At 46.1% G+C, this 21,300-nt stretch overlaps 1 protein-coding gene across 2 annotated transcripts in view; it reads right to left on the bottom strand.

The window, feature by feature from the left end:
* Nucleotides 1-15,949: 15,949 nt before the first annotated feature.
* LOC120933753 (placenta-specific gene 8 protein-like) overlaps nt 15,950-21,300 on the bottom strand; it is a 35,887-nt gene continuing 30,536 nt past the window's right edge. For both annotated transcript variants that reach the window (XM_040347131.1, XM_040347130.1), the window contains exon 4: nt 15,950-16,750. In XM_040347131.1, coding sequence (XP_040203065.1) covers nt 16,568-16,750 — 183 coding nt within the window. In that variant the 3' untranslated portion in view covers nt 15,950-16,567. The remainder of the gene's footprint in view (nt 16,751-21,300) is intronic.

The raw sequence follows: 21,300 nt of genomic DNA, 5'->3' as shown, positions 1-21,300 counted from the left end.
TAATTATTTTTTTTTTAGTTTCTGTCAGTAAATTTTGTAAATAAGTAATTTTTCTCCTTCACTGATGGGTGCTGATAGGCTGCACTGATTGGCGCTGATAGGCTGCACTGATTGGCGCTGATAGGCTGCACTGATGGGCACTGATGAGGGGGCACTTATGGGCATGCTTAGGTGGCACTGATATGGCACTTAATTGTAATCAGGGCACTGATCATCATACCTAGCTGTCCCCTGTGAGTCAGTGAGTCCTCTGTCAGTGTGAGGCGAGGAGGCAAACGCGGCGCGGCTGCGACCACCGCTCTGCGCACCCCCGGGGGTGCGCGCGCAGGTGCTCGTTCTGGGAGGCCGTCATATGACGTTCACCCATAACGAGAGCCGCACAGCCCAGCCATCATTTGACGGTGAGTGGGCAGCAAGTGGTTAATTAATTAACAACTTAAGGACCGGACCAATTTGCTGCTAAATGACCCAAGGGGTTTTTACAATTCTGCACTGCGTCGCTTTAACTGACAATTGCGCGGTCGTGGCTCCCAAACAAAATTGGCGTCCTTTTTTCCCACAAATTGAGCTTTCTTTTGGTGGTATTTGATCACCTCTGCGGTTTTTATTTTTTGCGCTATAAATAAAAATAGAGCGACAATTTTGAAAAAAATACAATATGTTTTACTTTTTGCCATAATAAATATCCCCCAAAAATATATATACATTTTTTTTCCTCAGTTTAGGCCGATACGTATTCTTCTACCTATTTTTGGTAAAAAAAATCGCAATAAGCGTTTATCGATTGGTTTGCGCAAAATCTATAGCGTTTACAAAATAGGGGATAGTTTTATTATTATTTTTTTTTACTACTAATGGTGGCGATCAGCGATTTTTTTCGTGACTGCGACATTATGGCGGACACTTCGGACAATTTTGACACATTTTTGGGACCATTGTAATTTTCACAGCAAAAAATGCATTTAAATTGCATTGTTTATTGTGAAAATGACAGTTGCAGTTTGGGAGTTAAACACAGGGGGCGCTGAAGGAGTTAGGGTTCACCTAGTGTGTGTTTACAGCTGTAGGGGGTGTGGCTGTAGGAATGACGTCATCGATCGAGTCTCCCTATAAAAGGGATCACTCGATCGATACGCCGCCACAGTGAAGCATGGGGAAGCCGTGTTTACATACGGCTCTCCCCGTTTTTCAGCTCCGGGGAGCGATCGTGAGGGGGCGGCTATAAACGAATAGCCGCGCCGTCGTCCTAGATCGCTCCCCGCGGGAATCCGACCGCCGCATGTAGCGCGGGGGGGTCCCGATCGGACCCCCGACCCACGTCTAGGCAGGGACATACAGGTACGCCAATGTGCCTGTACGTGCCATTCTGCCAACGTATATCTGCATGCGGCGGTCGGGAAGTGGTTAATTAATTAAGTCATTTGGCCCTTTACCCCAATCTGTGATCAGCTGTGTCCGAAGGGAATGCGTAGTTCTGGGAGAATGTCCTTGGATGCCCCTCCCAGAACTGGATGACCACGCTGTAGTCGTCTGTCAGCTATGACTTGGTCAAGAAGGGGTTAAAAAAAGCTTATTTTCATGAATTAATTAAGTCATCTTTGCATGGACCCGCCCCTTTTCCCGACACCTTTTTCATTACCGTATATAATTTAGTATAAGGCAAGTTTTTCAGCCCTTTTTTTAGGGCTGAAAATACCCCCCTCGGCTTACACTCGAGTCAGTGTACCTGCATTCTTGACAGGCGTCCATTTTTTTTACAGTCGCGGCTTCCTCCTGGCGTTCCGTTCCGTGATAGGCATTTGTTCCGCCTATGACGGACGTCCTCTCATCCTCGGACAGTTTCCCAGCAGACACTGTGTTCAGTGTTCCGCCAATCACGGACGTCCTCTTGTCCGAGGATAAAAGAATGTCTGTGATTGGCGGAACACTGAACACAGTGTCTGCTGGGAAACTGAGTCCGAGGATGAGAGGACCTCCGTGATAGGTGGAAAACAGTGTCAAATGCCTATCATGGAACGGAACGCCAGGAGGCAGCCGCCACTTTTAAAAATAGACGCTTGGTAAGAATTCAGGTACTCGGGCACAGTGAGGTATGGCACAGTGAGACTGCAATGGGCACAGTGAGGTATGGCACAGTGAGACTGCAATGGGCCCAGTGAGACTGCAATGGGCACAGTGAGGTATGGCACAGTGAGACTGCAATGGGCACAGTGAGGTATGGCACAGTGAGACTGCAATGGGCATAGTGAAGTATGGCACAGTGAGACTGCAATGGGCACAGTGAGGTTGCAATGGGCACAGTGAAGTATGGCCCAGTGAGACTGCAATGGGCACAGTGAGGTATGGCACAGTGAGACTGAAATGGGCACAGTGAGGTTGCAATGGGCACAGTGAGGTATGGCACAGTGAGACTGCAATGGGCACAGTGAGGTATGGCACAGTGAGACTGCAATGGGCACAGTGAGGTTGCAATGGGCACAGTGAGGTATGGCACAGTGAGACTGCAATGGGCACAGTGAGGTATGGCACAGTGAGACTGCAATGGGCACAGTGAGGTATGGCACAGTGAGACTGCAATGGGCCCAGTGAGACTGCAATGGGCACAGTGAGGTATGGCACAGTGAGACTGCAATGGGCACAGTGAGGTATGGCACAGTGAGACTGCAATGGGCATAGTGAAGTATGGCACAGTGAGACTGCAATGGGCACAGTGAGGTTGCAATGGGCACAGTGAAGTATGGCCCAGTGAGACTGCAATGGGCACAGTGAGGTATGGCACAGTGAGACTGAAATGGGCACAGTGAGGTTGCAATGGGCACAGTGAGGTATGGCACAGTGAGACTGCAATGGGCACAGTGAGGTATGGCACAGTGAGACTGCAATGGGCACAGTGAGGTTGCAATGGGCACAGTGAGGTATGGCACAGTGAGACTGCAATGGGCACAGTGAGGTATGGCACAGTGAGACTGCAATGGGCCCAGTGAGACTGCAATGGGCACAGTGGGTTATGGCACAGTGAGACTGCAATGGGCACAGTGAGGTATGGCACAGTGAGACTGCAATGGGTCCAGTGAGACTCCAATGGGCACAGTGAGGTATGGCACAGTGAGACTGCAATGGGCACAGTGAGGTTGCAATGGGCACAGTGAGGTATGGCACAGTGAGACTGCAATGGGCACAGTGAGGTATGGCACAGTGAGAATGCAATGGGCCCAGTGAGACTGCAATGGGCACAGTGAGGTATGGCACAGTGAGACTGCAATGGTCACAGTGAGGTTGCAATGGGCACAGTGAAGTATGGCCCAGTGAGACTGCAATGGGCACAGTGAGGTATGGTACAGTGAGACTGCAATGGGCACAGTGAGGTTGCAATGGGCACAGTGAGGTATGGCACAGTGAGACTGCAATGGGCACAGTGAGGTATGGCACAGTGAGACTTCACTGGGCACAGTGAGACTGCAATGGGCACAGTGAGGTATGGCACAGTGAGACTGCAGTGGGTACAGTGAGGTATGGCACAGTTAGACTGCAATGGGCCCATTGAGACTGCAATGGGCACAGTGAGGTATTGCACAGTTAGACTGCAATGGGCACAGTGAGGTTGCAATAGGCACAGTGAGGTATGGCACAGTGAGACTGCAATGGGCACAGTGAGGTTGCAATGGGCACAGTGAGGTATGGCACAGTGAGACTGCAATGGTCACAGTGAGGCTGCAAATGGGCATTGTTGACCCTCTTTTCCGCTTACAGTAGCTGCTGCATTCTCACCCTAGGCTTATACTCGAGTATATACGGTAAGTGGTTCTATGCCTACCTTGACCAATGGATGTAGCAAAAGCCGTAGATAGGTGCCTTCTTAACCACTTGCTGACCTCCTCATGTAGATATACGTAAGCAGAATGGCACGGACAGGCACATGTACGTACCTGTACGTGCTCTGCTTGACGTGGGTCGGGGGTCCGATCGGTGGTCGAATACCAGCGGGGAGCGATCCGGGACGACGGCGCGGCTATTCGTTTATAGCCGCTTCGTCGCAATCGCTCCCCGGAGCTGAAGAACGGGGAGAGCCGTATGTAAACACGGCTTCTCCGTGCTTCACTGTGGCGGCGCATCGATCGTGTGATCCCTTATATAGGAAGACTCGATCGATGATGTCACACCTACAGCCACACCCCCCTACACTAGTAAACACACACTAGGTGAACCCTAACTCCTACAGCGCCCCTTGTGGTTAACTCCCAAACTGCAACTGTCATTTTCACAATAAACAATGCAATTTAAATGCATTTTTTGCTGTGAAAATGACATTGGTCCCAAAAATGTGTCAAAATTGTCCGAAGTGTCCGCCATAATGTCGCAGTCACGAAAAAAATCGCTGATCGCCGCCATTAGTAGTAAAAAAAATAAAAAATATTAAAATGCAATAAAACTATCCCCTATTTTGTAAACGCTATAAATTTTGCGCAAACCAATCGATAAACGGCTATTGCGATTTTTTTTACCAAAAATAGGTAGAAGAATACGTATCGGCCTAAACTGAGGAAAAAAAAATATATGTGTTTTTGGGGGATATTTATTACAGCAAAAAGTAAAAAATATTGCATTTTTTTCAAAATTGTCACTCTATTTTTGTTTATAGCGCAAATAATAAAAACCGCACAGGTGATCAAATACCACCAAAACAAAGCTCTATTTGTGGGAAAAAAAGGACGCCAATTTTGTTTTGGGAGCCACGTCGCACGACCGCGCAATTGTCTGTTAAAGCGACGCAGTCCCGAACTGTAAAAACACCTTGGGTCTTTAGCCAGCATATTGGTCCGGGGCTTAAGTGGTTAAATAAAGCCCCCCGGGGTAAAGCTTGGTGAAATTTGAACAGTAGCGCAACAGTTATATGGTAGAGTTTGTAATATCATGCTGTGCCACCCTGCCCATCCTCCTCCCCCGATTATTGCAAAGTATTCAGACTCTAGCCCCCGGGTCTCATTTGGTAATAGATGTTCATCAGCAAGACAGATTTGTATCAACAAGAACAGATTAGAATGCGGAGATACAAGCCGAGGCGCAGGCTGATTTTCTGCCAGTTCAGACACATGCGCTGTACCTCGCAGTATTCCCTTCTCACCACTAGATGTCCTCAGACTTCCAGGTAAATGACACGTGTGCTGTACCTCGCAGTGTTCCCTTCTCACCACTAGATGTCCTCAGACTTCCAGGTATTATTGTCAAAGTTTAACCACTTGCTTACCGGGCACTTAAACCCCCTTCCTGCTCAGGCACATCTTCAGCCTTCAGCGCTCTCACACTTTGAATGTCAATTGCGCGTTTTTTTATCATTTTATTTCCCTATAAATAGAGGGGTGGATTCAAGAAGCAATTGCGCCTGTGTAACCATAGTTACGCAGCGCAATTGCTTACTTGCCCCGGCGTAACGAATGCTCCTGATTCAGGAACCTCGTTACGCCGACTGCAGCCTAAGATATGCGCGGCATAAAGCTCTTATGCCCTCATATCTTAGGCTGCATTCTTACGCAGGCCGCTAGGTGGCGTTCCCGTTGTGCTCAGCGTATAGTATGCAAATTGCATACTAACACTGATTCACAACGTTGCGCGAGCCCTGCGTACGCAGTTTACTTGTTTCTGTACGGCGGTTTTCGCGTAAGGCTGCCCCTGCTATTAGCAGGGGCAGCCCATGTTACGTATACCCGTCGTTCCCGCGTCGCGAAATTTGAAATTTACGTAGTTTGCGTAAGTGATTCGTGAATGACGCTGGACGCCATTCGCGTTCACTTTGAAGCAAATGACGTCCTTGCGACGTCATTTGCCGCAATGCACGTCGGGAAAGTTTCCCGATGAAGCATGCGCTCTACGCTCGGCGCGGGAACGCGCCAAATTTAAATGATTCCCGCCCCCTACGGGATCATTTAAATTGCGCGCGGTTACGCCGGGCATTTTGCCCGAGCGCCCAGGCAATTTACGGAGCTTCTGCTCCGTGAATCGAGGGCAGCGCAAAAAAATTGCAGGGGCGCAGGGCAAAAACGTTGCCCTGCGCCTCCGTAAAAAAAGCGCAATTGTTACTGAATCCGGGCCAGAGATTTCTTTTGGTGGTATTTATTCACTGCTGGGGTTTTTTATTTTTGCAAAAATAAAATAAAAAATACAGAACATTTAGAAAAAAAACAAAACAAGTTTCATTGTTTGTTATAGAATTTTGAAAACAGGTCATTTTTCTCCTTGATTGATGTGCACTGATGAGGCGGCACTGATGGGCACATAAGCACTGATAAGATGGCACTAATAGGTTGCACTAATAGGCACTGATGAGGCGGCACTGATAGGTGGCACTGATAGGTGGCACGGAATGGCACTGATAATCGGCACTGATAGGCACTGATAAGGCAGCACTGAGGGGTACTGATAGGCACTGATGAGGCGGCACTGATAAGCGGCATTGATGGCTGGCACTGATGGGCACTGATAGGTGGCACTGATAGCTCGCACTGATGAGGCGGTACTGTTAAATATATATATATATATATATATATATATATATATATATATATATATATATATATATATATATATATAAATAAATAAAATAATATAAAAAATAAATTAAAAAAATTAGAAAAAAAGGGGGGTTGCCATCCGGGGCCCTCTGGGCCCTTTAATATTATTAATAATAATAATAATAATAATAATAATAATAATAATAATAATAATAATATAATATACATATAAAAAATAAAAGAAATAAAAAAAAATATATAAAAAATATATTTTTTTTTATAAAAAAAAGGGGGGTTGTCATCCAGGGCCCTGGGGATCTCCGGACCCCTAAAAAAAAAAAAAAAAAATTGTCCCTTTAATAAAAAATAAAATAAAAATATATAAAAAAAATATATATTTTTTTTTATAAAAAATAAATTAAAAAAGGGGGGTTGCCATCTGGGGCCGTGTGGGCCTCCGGGCCCCTGGGAACCTCCGGACCCATAAAAAAAAAAAAAATTGGCCCTTTAATAAAAAATAAAATAAAAATATATTAAAAAAAACTATATTTTTTTTTATAAAAAATAAATTAAAAAAAGGGGGGTTGCCATCTGGGGCCGTGGGAACCTCCAGACCCCTAAAAAAAAAATATATTTTTTTTTAAAGGGGGTTGCCATCCGGGCCACTGGGGACCTCCGGGCCCCTTACAGGTGTACTGCCTGTAACCCCCTGATGGTGGCCCTGGGTGGCACTGATAGGCGGCACTGAAGGGCACTGATGGGTGTCACTGATAGGTGGCACTGGTAGTTGACACTGATAGGCAGCACTGATCGGTGGCACTGATAATGAGGCACTGATGGGCATTGATTGGCAGCACTGGTGGGCAAAGGTAGATGGCGCTGAGAGGCAATGGTAGGTGGCACTGGTGGGTACTGATAGGTGGCATTGGTGGTCACTGGTAGGCAGAGATGAGGCAGCCGTGGCTCTCTGTGTGAGACAGAAGTCGTGATTGGCTATTTTTTCCCCTCACTCTGACAGAAGGAGGGAAAATAAAAATACTTCTGTTTACATCACGTGATCGGCCGTCATTGGCTGACAGCTGATCATGTGGTAATGGTGCGTGATCGGCCCCTTACTCCGATCTGCGATCAGCCGAGTCTCATAGACTTAGCCATCACAGATCGCACCGCACGTTGCCCGCAGGGACACACTGACAGCGCATGCTCGGGAGAACATCTATGGATGCCCTGCCAGCAATTATGGCCCGCGTTGTAACCGTCTTTTTCGGCTATAGCGCGGGCGGGAAGAAGTTTGAATCTGATTGGCTACCATGCACAGCTGCACCAGATTCTGAGTGATCCAGTTTTAGTAACTCCCCCCCCCATAGTATCCTTCAACCTTGAAGATTGAAGGAGGCATCACCACAATGTCCTGCATGCACAGTTTGTTGATGCAGAAGGGGTCTCTGATGTCATCACTGAGGGCATCCAAGTGCTGTCAAAGGGGAGGCAGCGTGTCATGTGACTGGTCTGAAGACATATGAAACAGATAAATATCAAAACATTTTTTTTTTGGGGGGGGGGGGCATAATTGGGATTGAATGTTTCCTAGATAAGCTTGGAGTTTACAGATACTCAGGTCCTTCCTGTATAAAAAAAACAAAAAAACCCTCAGGTGTATATTCTTTTAAATGCTCCTGAGGAAGCTACAACTCGTGGGCGAAACATGTAGGGAACTAATCAGTCTGCACTTTTCAACTGTACTGTATAATGAGACATTCTTATTTGGATCATGTCTGTTTACATTTTCAATAAATAATAATTTTTCATAAACATCTTGTAAATTTGCACCCATAAATTCTCCACTTTCGTATTAACCACTTAAGCCCCGGACCATTATGCAGGTAAAGGACCTTGCCCCTTTTTGCGATTCGGCACTGCGTCACTTTAACTGACAATTGCGCGGTCGTGCGACGTGGCTCCCAAACAAAATTGGCGTCCTTTTTTTCCCACGAATAGAGCTTTCTTTTGATGGTATTTGATCACCTCTAGGGTTTTTTTAAACAAAAATAGAGCGACAATTAAAAAAAAATGCAATATTTTTTACTTTTTGCTATAATAAATATCCCCCGAAAAAATATCTAAAAATGTTTTTTTTTTCCCTCAGCTTAGGGCGATACGTATTCTTCTACCTATTTTTGGTAAAAAAAAATCGCAATAAGCGTTTATTGATTGGTTTGCGCAAAAGTTATAGCGTTTACAAAATAGGGGATAGTTTCATGGCATTTTTATTAATATATTTTTTTTTTTTACTAGTAATGGCGGCGATCAGCGATTTTTTTCGTGACCTCGACATTATGGCGGACACGTTTGACAAATTTTTGGGACCATTGTCATTTTCACAGCGAAAAGTGCTATAAAAATGCACTGATTACTGTGAAAATGACAATTGCAGTGAAGGGGTTAACCTCTAGGGAGTGTTTCTTACTGTAGGGGGCGGGGCTGGATGTGTGACATCACTGATCGTCGTTCTCTATGACAGGGAACAGCCACAGAGAAGAACGGGGAAGGTGTTAAACACACCTCTCCCCGTTCTTCAGCTCCTGTGACCCGATCGCGGGACACTGGCGGCAATCGGGTCCGTGGGTCCTGCGGGCGTGGTCACGGAGCTTCGGACCGGGTCGCGAGCGCGCCGCCGGCAGCGCGTGACCCGCGGCTGGGCACTTAAAGGGAAAGTACCTGTAAGTGATTGTGCCAAGCCGTGGCATTCTGCCGACGTATATCGGCGTGAGGCGGTCTTTAACCACTTAAGGACCGCCTCCTGCACATATACGTCGGCAGAATGGCACGGCTGGGCACAAGCACGTACCTGTACGTCCTCTTTAAGTGCCTCTTTAAGTGCCCAGCCGGTCCGAAGCTCCGTGACCACGGGACCCGCGGACCCGATCGCCGCTGGAGTCCCACGATCGGTCCCCGGAGCTGAAGAACGAGGAGAGCTGTGTGTAAACAAACCTTCCCCGTTCTTCTCCCTGGCACTGTCATCGATCGTGTGTTCCCTGATATAGGGAAACACGATCAATGATGTCACACGTCCAGTCCCGCCCCCCTTCAGTTAGAAACACATATGAGGTCACACGTAACCCCTTCAGCGCCCCCTAGTGGTTAACTCCCAAACTGCAATTGTCATTTTCACAGTAATCAGTGCATTTTTATAGCATTTTTTGCTGTGAAAATGACAATTGTCCCAAAAATGTGTCAAAATTGTCCGAAGTGTCCGCCATAATGTCGCGGTCACGAAAAAAATCGCTGATCGCCGCCATTAGTAGTAAAAAAAAATTATTAATAAAAATGCAATAAAACTATCCCCTTTTTTGTAAACGCTATAAATTTTGCGCAAACCAAACGATAAACGCTTTTTGAGATTTTTTTTTTACCATAAATAGGTAGAAGATTACGTATCGGCCTAAACTGAGGAAAAAAAATAATGTTTTATATATTTTTGGGGGATTTTTATTATAGCAAAAGTAAAAAATATTGCATTTTTTTTCAAAATTGTCGCTCTATTTTTGTTTATAGCGCAAAAAATTAAAACCGCAGAGGTGATCAAATACCACCAAAAGAAAGCTCTATTTGTGGGGAAAAAAGGACGCCAATTTAGTTTGGGAGCCACGTCGCACGACCGCGCAATTGTCAGTTAAAGCGACGCAGTGCCGAATCGCAAAAACTGGCCCGGGTCCTTTAGCTGCATTTTGGTCCGGGGCTTAAGTGGTTAAAAGCCAATATCATACAGAGCAATACCAGGACGCTCCATGCCAAAAATGCAAAAAACTTTATTCAGAGGCTGAAATCCGGGACATTTCCAAAGATGAAGCTCTAAAATGCTCCTCCTGGCAAGCTGAGGCACCTGGAAGCTTTATGAGCTCTATGCCGGGAATACGAGTTTTCTCCCATGATGGTGCCGTTTAATAATAACCGATGGGGAAATGAATATCAGGAAATATCTAAAACAAATATAAGGCACTGTGACATTAGATATAGAAGTGAGATAATAGTATTGTGTAGCAGTAACAGCCCGAGGACTAACCCCAACTTAGCCATTCGAACCCGCTTGTCCTTGCATCCTCAGGCCACTTCAGGGGCAAATAATTTTCCTTACATCTGGTAAGGTATCCCCTCCAAATGTGATTGGCCAAAGGGCACGGTCAATAACAGGATACAACCATAGTGCCCTGATGGTAAATGTTATTTCTGGTTTTCTCTATTTTTATCTTTTACCGTGTTACCCCCGAAAATAAACCCCGGGTCTTATATTAATTTTGGCAACTAAAAACATGGTAGGGCTTATTTTCGGGGTAGGGCTTGTTATTTAATGTGGTGTTTTCTCTCCCCCCTCTCCCTCCCTGCCTGACAGGAAACCCCAGTGTGAAGTAAAGTAAAAGTGGTTGTGGCCTGCTAGATCCCTCTCTATTACAGTAGTATATGGTGGGAAAGGCGTGTGTGTATTGTGTCAAGTACCATATTATATATGTGTATATACACACCTTCTTACCTTTGCCCTTGGACTATTGGGTACCACTACTTGAGGTACCTGTGCCTTGCGCCTTTTTTACTAGTTTATTATTATAGCGCAACTCTGGGCTTCCATAGCCTGTCTTCCATGAGCCGAGCATTGCAGAGGGATGGGGGCCAGGAGCCTCCATTGACAGTCAGGAGAAGGAGATCTGAGTGGCGCTCTGGACTTCTATAGCCTGTCTGAGCTGTCTTCCACAAGCTGAGCATTGCAGAGGGAGGGGGGCCGAGATCCCCCACTGACAGGCAGGAGAAGGAGATCTGAGTGGCGCTCTGGACTTCTATAGCCTTTCTGAGCTGTCTTCCACAAGCCGAGCATTGCAGAGAGAGGGGAGCCAAGATCCACCATTGACAGGCAGGAGAAGGAGATCTGAGTGCCGCTCTGGGCTTCCGTAGCCCTCCTGAGCTCTCTTCTGCGATCCGAGTTGTGAAGGATGCTTCAGTTTAAATTCTCCCTGCTTGGTTAATGCTGTGTTAGAAGGTGATTTCATGTGTGACTCATCTCTCTGTTAATATGTTAAATAAGGCTAGCTTTTGAAAGGCCTTTAATTGTGTGATAACACTGTCTAAAACCTATTGATGCTCAGAGGTGTGAAGAGGTGTCAAGCGGCATGCGGAGACAAAACATCTGCCTAGGAAACTCAGTGTGTGAAGGTGGTTTGTTTGATGCCATTAATTAAGGAATGTGCAGTGATTAGACATGATAATTATAGGCCGGTGCCGACCTGTCTAGAATGTTGTAGTAATTAGCCTTAGTGTGTGATTAGGGGGGGTGGAGATCTCATGGTTGCTTTAATGCCTTGTACTGTATATAAAGCTGAGAAGAAACCATTAAAGTGTGTCTTGTTCCAGCATTAACCTTGGCTCCTGTGTGGATTATTGGGCCATCCCAGGGAGTTCTACTCATGGAATACTGGGTGATTTGCTTTTATGGGAAGAAGGGAAGACTTTGACGGGGATATCTTCCACTACCGTCACACGAGTATTTCACAGCAAGATCCCCCGCTGACAGGCAGGAGAAGAGGTGGAGACAACCACTTCAAACTAGGTCTTATTTTCGGGGTAGGGCTTATATTGCAGCCCTCCTGGAAAACCAATGTAGGTCTTATTATTGGGGTAGGTCTTACTTTCTGGGAAACACGGTAGCAACTAATCAATGTTTTTTCCTTTTTCCTGTCTTTTGTAATTCTTACCCCTGTACATATATCTATACAAATTCTATCAGTGGCCTTCTGTGTACTAAGCTATGAATGAGTGATTGTTACATTATAATACTAGTGACCATCTGCTTTTGATTTAAGAACTTGTAGAGAGCAAACAAACAATAAAAAGACTATTTGATCCAGAAATTATATGTTGCCTAAACTTCTACATGGCACAAGTTTCTTGTTTTTTTGTCCTGGAATTCCGGGATGTAAAACCACGATGCCTCCGCTCAAAACATGTAAAAAGATCCTTTTTAAGACACTTCATGGATAAAGAAACTTTTCAGAGATGAGGAAGAGGGACATGTTTATGTACAAAGTATGTAGGATAGGTAAAAGACACCCCCCAGTTACATGGACCACAAATAATGAATACGTAAAAAATGATTGGTTACACCCACAAGTTCTTTTTCTTACTACAACTTTTCCTTTATACCGGCCTTTCAGAACACAAAACAACAATTATATATTTTATATGAAAGGTTTATTTCAAGAGCTGTACATCAGACCAAAAAGAGGGACAACTGGGGAGGAGACAGGGACAGAGAGACTTGGTTCCATAAGAGGGACAACTGAGGAAGAGAAGGGGGCAGAGGGACTTGGTTCAATATCAGGGAAAACTGGGAAGGAGACGGGCAGAGGGACTTGATTCCATAAGAGCGAAAACTGAGGATGAGACAGGCAGAGGGACCTGGTTCCATAGGATGGACAACTGAGCAGGAGACAGGGACAGAGGGACTTAGTTGCATATCAGGGAAAACTGAGGAGGAGAGGGGGGCCGAAGGACTTGGTTCCATAGGAGGGACAACTGAAGAAAATATGGGGACAGAGGGACTTGGTTTCATAAGAAGGACAACTCAGGAGGAGACATAGACAAAAGGACTTGGTTCCATAGGAGGGACAACTAAAGAGAAAGGGACAGAGGGACTTGGTTCCATATGAGGGAAAACTGAGGAGGAGATGGGAACAGAGGAACTTGGTTCCATAAAAGAGACAACTCAAGAGGAGACATGAACAGAGGGACTTGGTTCCATAGGAGGGACAACTGAGGAGGAGACAGGGACAGATGGACTTGGTTCCATTGGAGGGAAAACTGAGGAAACCGGGACAGAGGGACTTGGCTCCATAAGAGGAAAAACTGAGCAGGACACAGGGACAGAGAAACTTGGCTCCATAATGGGGAAAACTAAGGAGGAGGTGGGGACAGAGGGATTTGGCTCCACAAGAGGGACAACTGAGATGGAGGGACTTGATTCCATATCAGGGAAAACTGAGTAGAAGATGGGGCAGAGGGACTTTGTTTGCATAAGCACAAAAGCTGAAGAGGAGACGTGAAACAAAGAGACTTGGTTGAATATCAGGGAAAACTGAATGGAAGATGGGGCAGAGGGACTTGGTTCCATAGGAGGGACAACTGAGGAGGAGATGGGGCCAGAGAGACTTGGTTCCATAGGAGGGACAACTAAAGAGTAGACAGGGACAAAGAGACTTGGTTCCATATCAGAGAAAACTGAATAGAAGATGGGGCAGAGGGACTTGGTTCCATAGGAGGGACAACTGAGGAGGAGATGGGGCCAGAGAGACTTGGTTCCATAGGAGGGACAACTAAAGAGTAGACAGGGACAAAGAGACTTGGTTCCATAGGAGGGTCAACTGAAGAGGAAACGGGGACAGAGAGACTTAGTTCCATAGGAAAGACAACTAAAGAGTAGACAGGGACAAAGAGACTTGGTTCCATAGGAGGGTCAACTGAAGAGGAAACGGGGACAGAGAGACTTAGTTCCATAGGAGGGACAACTAAAGAGTAGACAGGGACAAAGAGACTTGGTTCCATAGGAGGGTCAACTGAAGAGGAAACGGGGACAGAGAGACTTAGTTCTATATCATGATAGACTGAGGAGGAGACGGGGCAGAAGGACTTGGTTGAATAGGAGGGACAACTGAAGAGAAGATGGGAAATGGAGGGATTTGGTTCCATAAGAAGGACAATTCAGGAGGAGACATAGACAAATGGACTTGGTTTCATAGGAGGGACAACTGAGGTAACAGGGACGGAGGGACTTGGCTCCATTAGAGGGAAAACTGAGGAGGAGACTGGGGCAGTGGGACTTGGCTCCATAAGAGGGACAACTGAGGAGAAGACGGGGACAGCGAGACTTGGTCCCATAAAAGGGAAAACTGAGGAGGAGACAGGGACAGAGGTACTTGGATCTATAAGAGGGAAAAATGAGGAGGAGACAGGGACAGCGAGACTCGGTTCCGTAAAAGGGACAATAGGGGGCTAGGCTTGAAGTGTATGTTGAGAGAAAATCCTTTCGTAGTTTTGGATGGAGTTGGGAACGATTCCATTTTCTTTCTTTTTTTTCTCTTTTTATTAAGGATGTACAGGTGACATAACAAAGTAAAAAAAAGCAAGTAATTGTATTATTAACAATATGTAGAGCAGGAATATTTAGTGAGCATCCAGGATAATGTGGTTCGGGTTTGTACATCGGCCCAGTGCTTGAAGAAGCTATTGCTATGTTGCCTAAAATGATGGATGACCCTCACAAGGCTATATACGTAGTATCAGTATTACATGCAACCAAATACAGAGTGGTGGTGAGGCATAAGACAACAAAAACATGGACTACTAAGATAGTAACCATAATGGTAGTAATAGACAAGAGAGCAATGAGTAATAGGGAGGAAGTGTTGTCCTTCCATTACCATAAATCCTGAGGGTCCCTTTGGTACATTACCGATATGTTGGGCAGTGCCTAGAGTCAACTAGGAATATATCTTAAGTAGAAAGATCAGGTTAGGTGGGCACAATAAGTATTATTACCCCATCGGAGGTCCTAAAATAATTTCATGTGAGAGACATGGATCTACGATCGTGCAGCCAGGGGGCACACTGCCTCCGAGAGTTCAATTATTTGCATTGAGCCTTAGCAAAGAGAAATTATAGTACAGTGGAACCTTGGATTACCTTGGAACCTTGGATTACGAGTATAATCCGTTCCAGGAGAATGCTCGTAATGCAAAGCACTCACATATCAAAGCGAGTTTCCCCATTGAAGTCAATGAAAACAAAAATAATTTGTTCTGCATTGGCACGCAATACCGCATGCGGCCAGAGGCAGGGGGGCGCCGGAGAGACTCGGAAACTGCCGGAAAGGCCCAAGGACAGTTCGGCTGACCTCAGGAAGTCTCCTTTCACAAGCTTTTCCAAGGTTTGCCGAGGTCAGCCAAGCTGTCCTCTGGTCTTTCTGTGTATTTACGATCGGCTCTGGCGCCCCCCCCCCACCTCAGGCCATATGCGGTACTGCAGGCTCCATTGAGACAACACTCGCAAACCGAGTCAGAATTTTTTTTTAAAGAGTTGCTCGTCTTTCAAAATGCTTGTTAACCGTGTTACTCGTAAACCGAGGTTCCACTGTATTAGTATTCAGCAGTAATAACTGTTGCGAAGGTAGGAGATTTTGCATCTTTCCGCGATCTTGCCATGGTCAGCCTGGCTGCAACAAAGGTGTGGGTGATAAACGTTTTGCCACTATTCAATACCTACTCCGTGAAAATGCACTGATTGCTGTAAAAATGGCACTGGCAGTAAAGTGGTTAACCACTATGGGGAGCTGAAGGGGTTAAGTGTGTCCTAGGGAGTGATTCTAACTGTTAGGGGTCGTGGCTACGAGTGACACGTCGCTGTTCGCTGCTCCCGATGAGAGGGAGCATTCGATCAGTGACATGTCACTAGGAAGAACGGGGAGATGTTGTGTTTGCACAATCTCGGGACACGATCGCGTGACACCGGCGGACATTGAGTCCCGCAGGCGGTCATGGAGCTTGCGACAGGGTTAAGAGCGCGCCGCTGGAGGTGCACGCTCGACCACACAGCGGCAAATTAAAGGGGACGTACCTGTACGCCCATCTGCCTGTCCGTGCCATTCTGTCGACGTATATCTGCGTGCGGCTGTCCTTAAGCGGTTAACTCAGATAGTTATGGGGGAGCCTCATAGCAGGGGGGGGGGGGTAGCAATTTTTATAAATTCTCATGGAGTTCTGCTTCAAAGACTCTCTCAATATGGCTGCAATCATGGCAGTGTTAGATCGGCAGAGAGGTAGCTATGGGGCTACTCTAGAAATCAGTTGGTCACATCAATAAATGAATTCAGATTGGCGGCACATTTCTCCATGGAGACTATTCTACAAGGCAGTGTAAAGATCCAATAAGAAAGCGCAACAGCCCAACAACCAATCAGTTTTCTGGTGAAGGAAAATGAGCGCTGATTGGTTGACTTGGGTTACTACAACTCAGAATATTGCTTAGTATTCAGTGAGAGGAGAGTAGCCTTGACTCTGGGGCATCAGGGGCACGTTGCTCAGGATGGTGGTCTGTGCGGTGGTGACCGTGGAGTAATTTCCCCTCCGTCGGATCTCCCGGGCCATCTGACACCAAGTGCAGGAGTAGCAGCAGCAGGAGCGAACGCAGTCATCACAGATCGAGCCCTGAAAATGAGACCGGTGAAAAAGAAGCGTCAATTCAGATATGGGAAAGGAGGGTGTGAACATTCTATGTGGCCATTGTGTAATCTTGGGGCCACACATGAGGCTGCGTATATCATGGAGGTTGACCACTACTGTCCTTGTGTGATCGCTATAAGCTGTGCTTTCATCTACACTATATTATCAAAAGTATTGGGACACCTGCCTTACTTTGAACATTAATGGCATCCCAGTTTTAATCCGTAGGGTTCAATACTGAGTTGACCCCGCCCCTTGCAGCTATAACAGCTTTAACTCTTCTGGGAAGGCCGTCCACAAGGTTCAGGAGTGTGTTGTCTATGGCCATTCTAACAGAAACGCATTTGTGAGGTCAGGCACTAATGTAGGATGAGAAGGTCTGGCTGGCAGTCTCCACTCTAATTCATCCCTAAGGTGTTCTATCGGGTTGAGGTCAGGACAGTCAAGTTCCTCCATCTCAAACTCGCTTAACCATGTCTTTATGGACCTTGCTTTGTGCACTGGTCCAAAGCATTTGGTGGATTATTTTGTGGGTTGTCTTTCAGGGGTTGGGCTTGGCCCCTGAGTTCCAGTGAAGGGAACCAAGACATTTTGAACAATTTCATGCTCCCAACTTTGTGAGAACAGTTTGGGGGTGACCCCTTCCTGTTCCAACATGACTGCATACCAGTGCACTAATAGAAATATCAATAAAAACGAAAAACTATTGGCAGAATATAAAATGTGCCTTATAACCTCCTTAGACATTACCAATATGTTCACTGAGGTGGATGCTCATAGCCCTTGTTGTCCTCCCAACATACTGTAGGCCACAAGGGCATTGCAGTGAATACACAACATTGGTGGACATACAAGGAATACAATAATCAGTGGAATCAATCTTAGAGGTAGCTGTAGAAGTAAAAGTGTTTGTCTTACCACATCCTAGCTTATTAACCACTTAAGCTCCAGGACTGACTAGCCCATCTTTTGCAAAACGGCACTGCGTTACTTTAACTGGAAATTACAGTCGTGCGACACTGTACCCAAATACAATTTTTGCATTTTTTTCCCCACAAATAGAGCTTTCTTTTGGTAGTAATTGATTACCTCCACATTTTTTTTTCTACACTGGCTGGGAAGGGGTTAACATCAGGGGCGGTCAAAGGGTCAACTGTGTGCCTAGGGAGTGCTTACTCACTGTGGGGGAGGTGCTCTGACTAGGGGAAGGCAAAGATCCATGTTCCTGCTTAGCAGAAACACAGGATCAGTGCCTTCCCTTCTGACAGAACGACAATCTGTCTTGTTTACATAGGGAGTGGGTCACCAGAGGCACACGCACGCACCCTAGCCCCAGAAGTGTCAGATCATGTTCTAGGTATGTGATCTGGCACAGAGCAGTAAATATATGTGGGTGGTCCGCAAATGGTTAATTCAACATACTGAGCACTCTGACGTTCTCCCAGAATCGTGCTCCCGGGACTTGATCGCTCTGTCAAATGATGGACGTTCATTTGGCAATAAACCGGAGTATGTCCAGTTAAGCTCCTCCCCTCTCCTCACACCGATCGGTACAGTGTGCGAGGAGAGGAGGGAGGCGGTGCAGCGGCACTGTGGGTTTGATCTGAAGTTCCCACAGCGCTGATCTCATCCATCCCCATCAATGACTCATTCATGGCTCATCCATGCCACATGAGTGCTCATTTGTGCCACATCACTGATCATCCGTGCCACATCACTAATCATCCGTGCCACATCACTGATCATCCGTGCCACATCACTGATCATCCGTGCCACATCAGTGCTCATCTGTGCCACCTCAGTGATCATCCATGCCACATTAGTGCTCATCCGTGCCACCTCAGTGATCATCCATGCCACATTAGTGCTCATTTGTGCCACCTCAGTGATCATCCATGCCACCTCACTGATCATCCGTGCCACATCACTGATCATCCGTGCCACATCCATGCCACATCACTGATCATCTGTGCCACATCCGTGCCACATCAGTGCTCATCCGTGCCACATCCAAATCCTTCTGGTCCTTAAGTGGTTAACTTTTCCATATTAAAGCCGAGTTACACTAGGGCGACTTTGCGCTCTCTTCTTTTGTGTTTTGTCAAGAAGTGGTTACAACCTCAATAGAAGGCGGCATCTGGAGAAAGGGCACAGCTGCTCCCTGGCCTTGTGAGTATTGACTGTTCTGCAAGATCCTGGTGAGCATGTACTATTGGGACATCTGAGCCCTATAGTTCTTCTTCTATGGGGTCCTTACCTCTGGCCTTCCCTTGGTCTCTTCAAGGGAACTGTATCCTGATACTTAGCAGAAGAACTATCTCTGAGGAGCCTGGAGTATTCCATACCCCCCGCGCCCTCTCCCCCTTTGGTTCAACTTCCAGCAATAATTTATAAAAGGATGTTCCCCTAGACTGCTTCTTGTGTCAGTGTTCTTCTAAACCAGTGATGGAGAACCTCGGCACCCCAGATGTTTTGGAACTACATTTCCCATGATGCTCCACTACACTGCAGAGTGCATGAGATATCATGGGAAATGTAGTTCCAAAACATCTGCCAAGGTTCGCCATCACTGGTCTAGATAATGGACAGTGCAATGGTGTGCTGGCAGCCTCTGTACAAGTAGGGGAGAACCCAGATCATCATCGATTGACAGGTTCTGTTCAGGGGTACCGCTTCACAAGAAAGCCAAAAGAAAGGCTTATTTCTCCTAAAAATCAAATATATTGCTTTCTTCTCTTAGGCAATGACAAATGTATTGCTGAATAAAAAAAAAAGTACATGGGGATGTACAGGGAGGAAGCTGATGGGGTCCTTACCACTCACCCATTAATTGTTAGCAGTTACTGCACATAATTAATGCTCACCCATTGATTGGTAGAGGTTATGAACATCATTACTGCTCACTGATTGGTTGCTAGATGTTACTGCACATCCTTACTGCTCCCTCTCACTGATTGGTTGCTAGAGGTTACTGCACATTAATAACATGTGCCCATTGGTTGCTAGAGGTTACTGCAAGTCCTTACTGCTTCCACTCACTGATTGGTTGCTAGAGGTTACTGCACAATATTGCCACTCACTGATTGGTTCCTAGAGGTTAATGAACATCATTACTGCTCACCCATTGGTTGCTGGAGGTTACTGCACATCATTGCCACTCTCTGATTGGTTGCTAGTGGTTATAGCCAGGGCTTTTTTTCTCAAATAATAGGTGCTGGAACGCAACCACGATGCCCCCAAACCCATCCCCAACCACACCCTCCAAATCACATCAAATAGTGGGTGTGGTCAGTCAAATTTCACGAACAGTAAGAGGGTCTTAAAGGTCATTAACCACTTAAGACCCGGACCAAAATGCAGGTAAAGGACCTGGCCAGTTTTTGCGATTCGGCACTGCCTTGCTTTAACTGACAATTGCGTGGTCGTGCGACGTGGCTCCCAAACAAAATTGGCGTCCTTTTTTCCCCACAAATAGAGCTTTCTTTTGGTGGTATTTGTCCACCTCTGCGGTTTTTATTTTTTGCGCTATAAACAAAAATAGAGCGACATTTTTGAAAAAAATCCAATATTTTTTACTTTTTGCTATAATAAATATCCCCAAAAATATATAAAAACATTTTTTTTTCCCTCAGTTTAGGCCGATATGTATTCTTCTACCTATTTTTGGTAAAAATCGCAATAATCGTTTATCGGTTGGTTTGCGTAAAATTTATAGCGTTTACAAAATAGGGGATAGTTTTATTGCATTTTTATTATTATTTTGTTTTTTTTACTACTAATGGCGGCGATCAGCGGTTTTTTTTCGTGACTGTGACATTATGGCGGACACAACGGACAATTTTGACACATTTTTGGGACCATTGTCATTTTCACAGCAAAAAATGCATTTAAAATGCATTGTTTACTGTGAAAATGACAATTGCAGTTTGGGAGTTAACCACAAGGGGGCGCTGAAGGGGTTATGTGTGGCTGTAGGTGTGACATCATCGATTGTGTATCCCTATAAAAGGGCGCCACAGTGAAGAACGGGGAAGCTGTGTTTACACACAGCTCTCCCCGTTCTTCAGCTCCGTGGATCGATCGCGGGATTCCAGCGGCGATCGGGTCCCGGTCACGGAGCTTCAGGCCGGGTCACGGGCGCGCATCCGCGACCCACGGCTGGGCACTAGCAGAGGACATACCTGTACGTGCCTGTGCCCAGCTGTGCCATTCTGCCGACGTAAATGTGCAGGAGGCGGTCCTTAAGCAGTTAAATACCAGGATTGCATTACATGCAGACTGCAGAGCTCAGGAGGGTTACACACAGAGTGCAGAGCTGTCACTTGTATACACAAAAAACAGACTTCTGTGTTTACAAGTGATTGTGGTGAGCAGGCACCAAGGAGTCTGAGCCAGAGGTGGGGGAACTGAGTTCCACCAAGTTCCACCTGAAAAAAAGCCCTGCTACAGCAGATCATTATTGCTCACCCATTAGTTGCCTGAGGTTACAGCAAATCCTTACTGCTCCTGCTCACTGATTGGTTGCTAGAGCTTAT

This window comes from Rana temporaria, chromosome 3, assembly GCF_905171775.1.
Source record: "Rana temporaria chromosome 3, aRanTem1.1, whole genome shotgun sequence".
Classification (NCBI taxonomy): Eukaryota; Metazoa; Chordata; class Amphibia; order Anura; family Ranidae; genus Rana; species Rana temporaria.
This window is presented reverse-complemented; position numbering and strand designations above follow the sequence as displayed.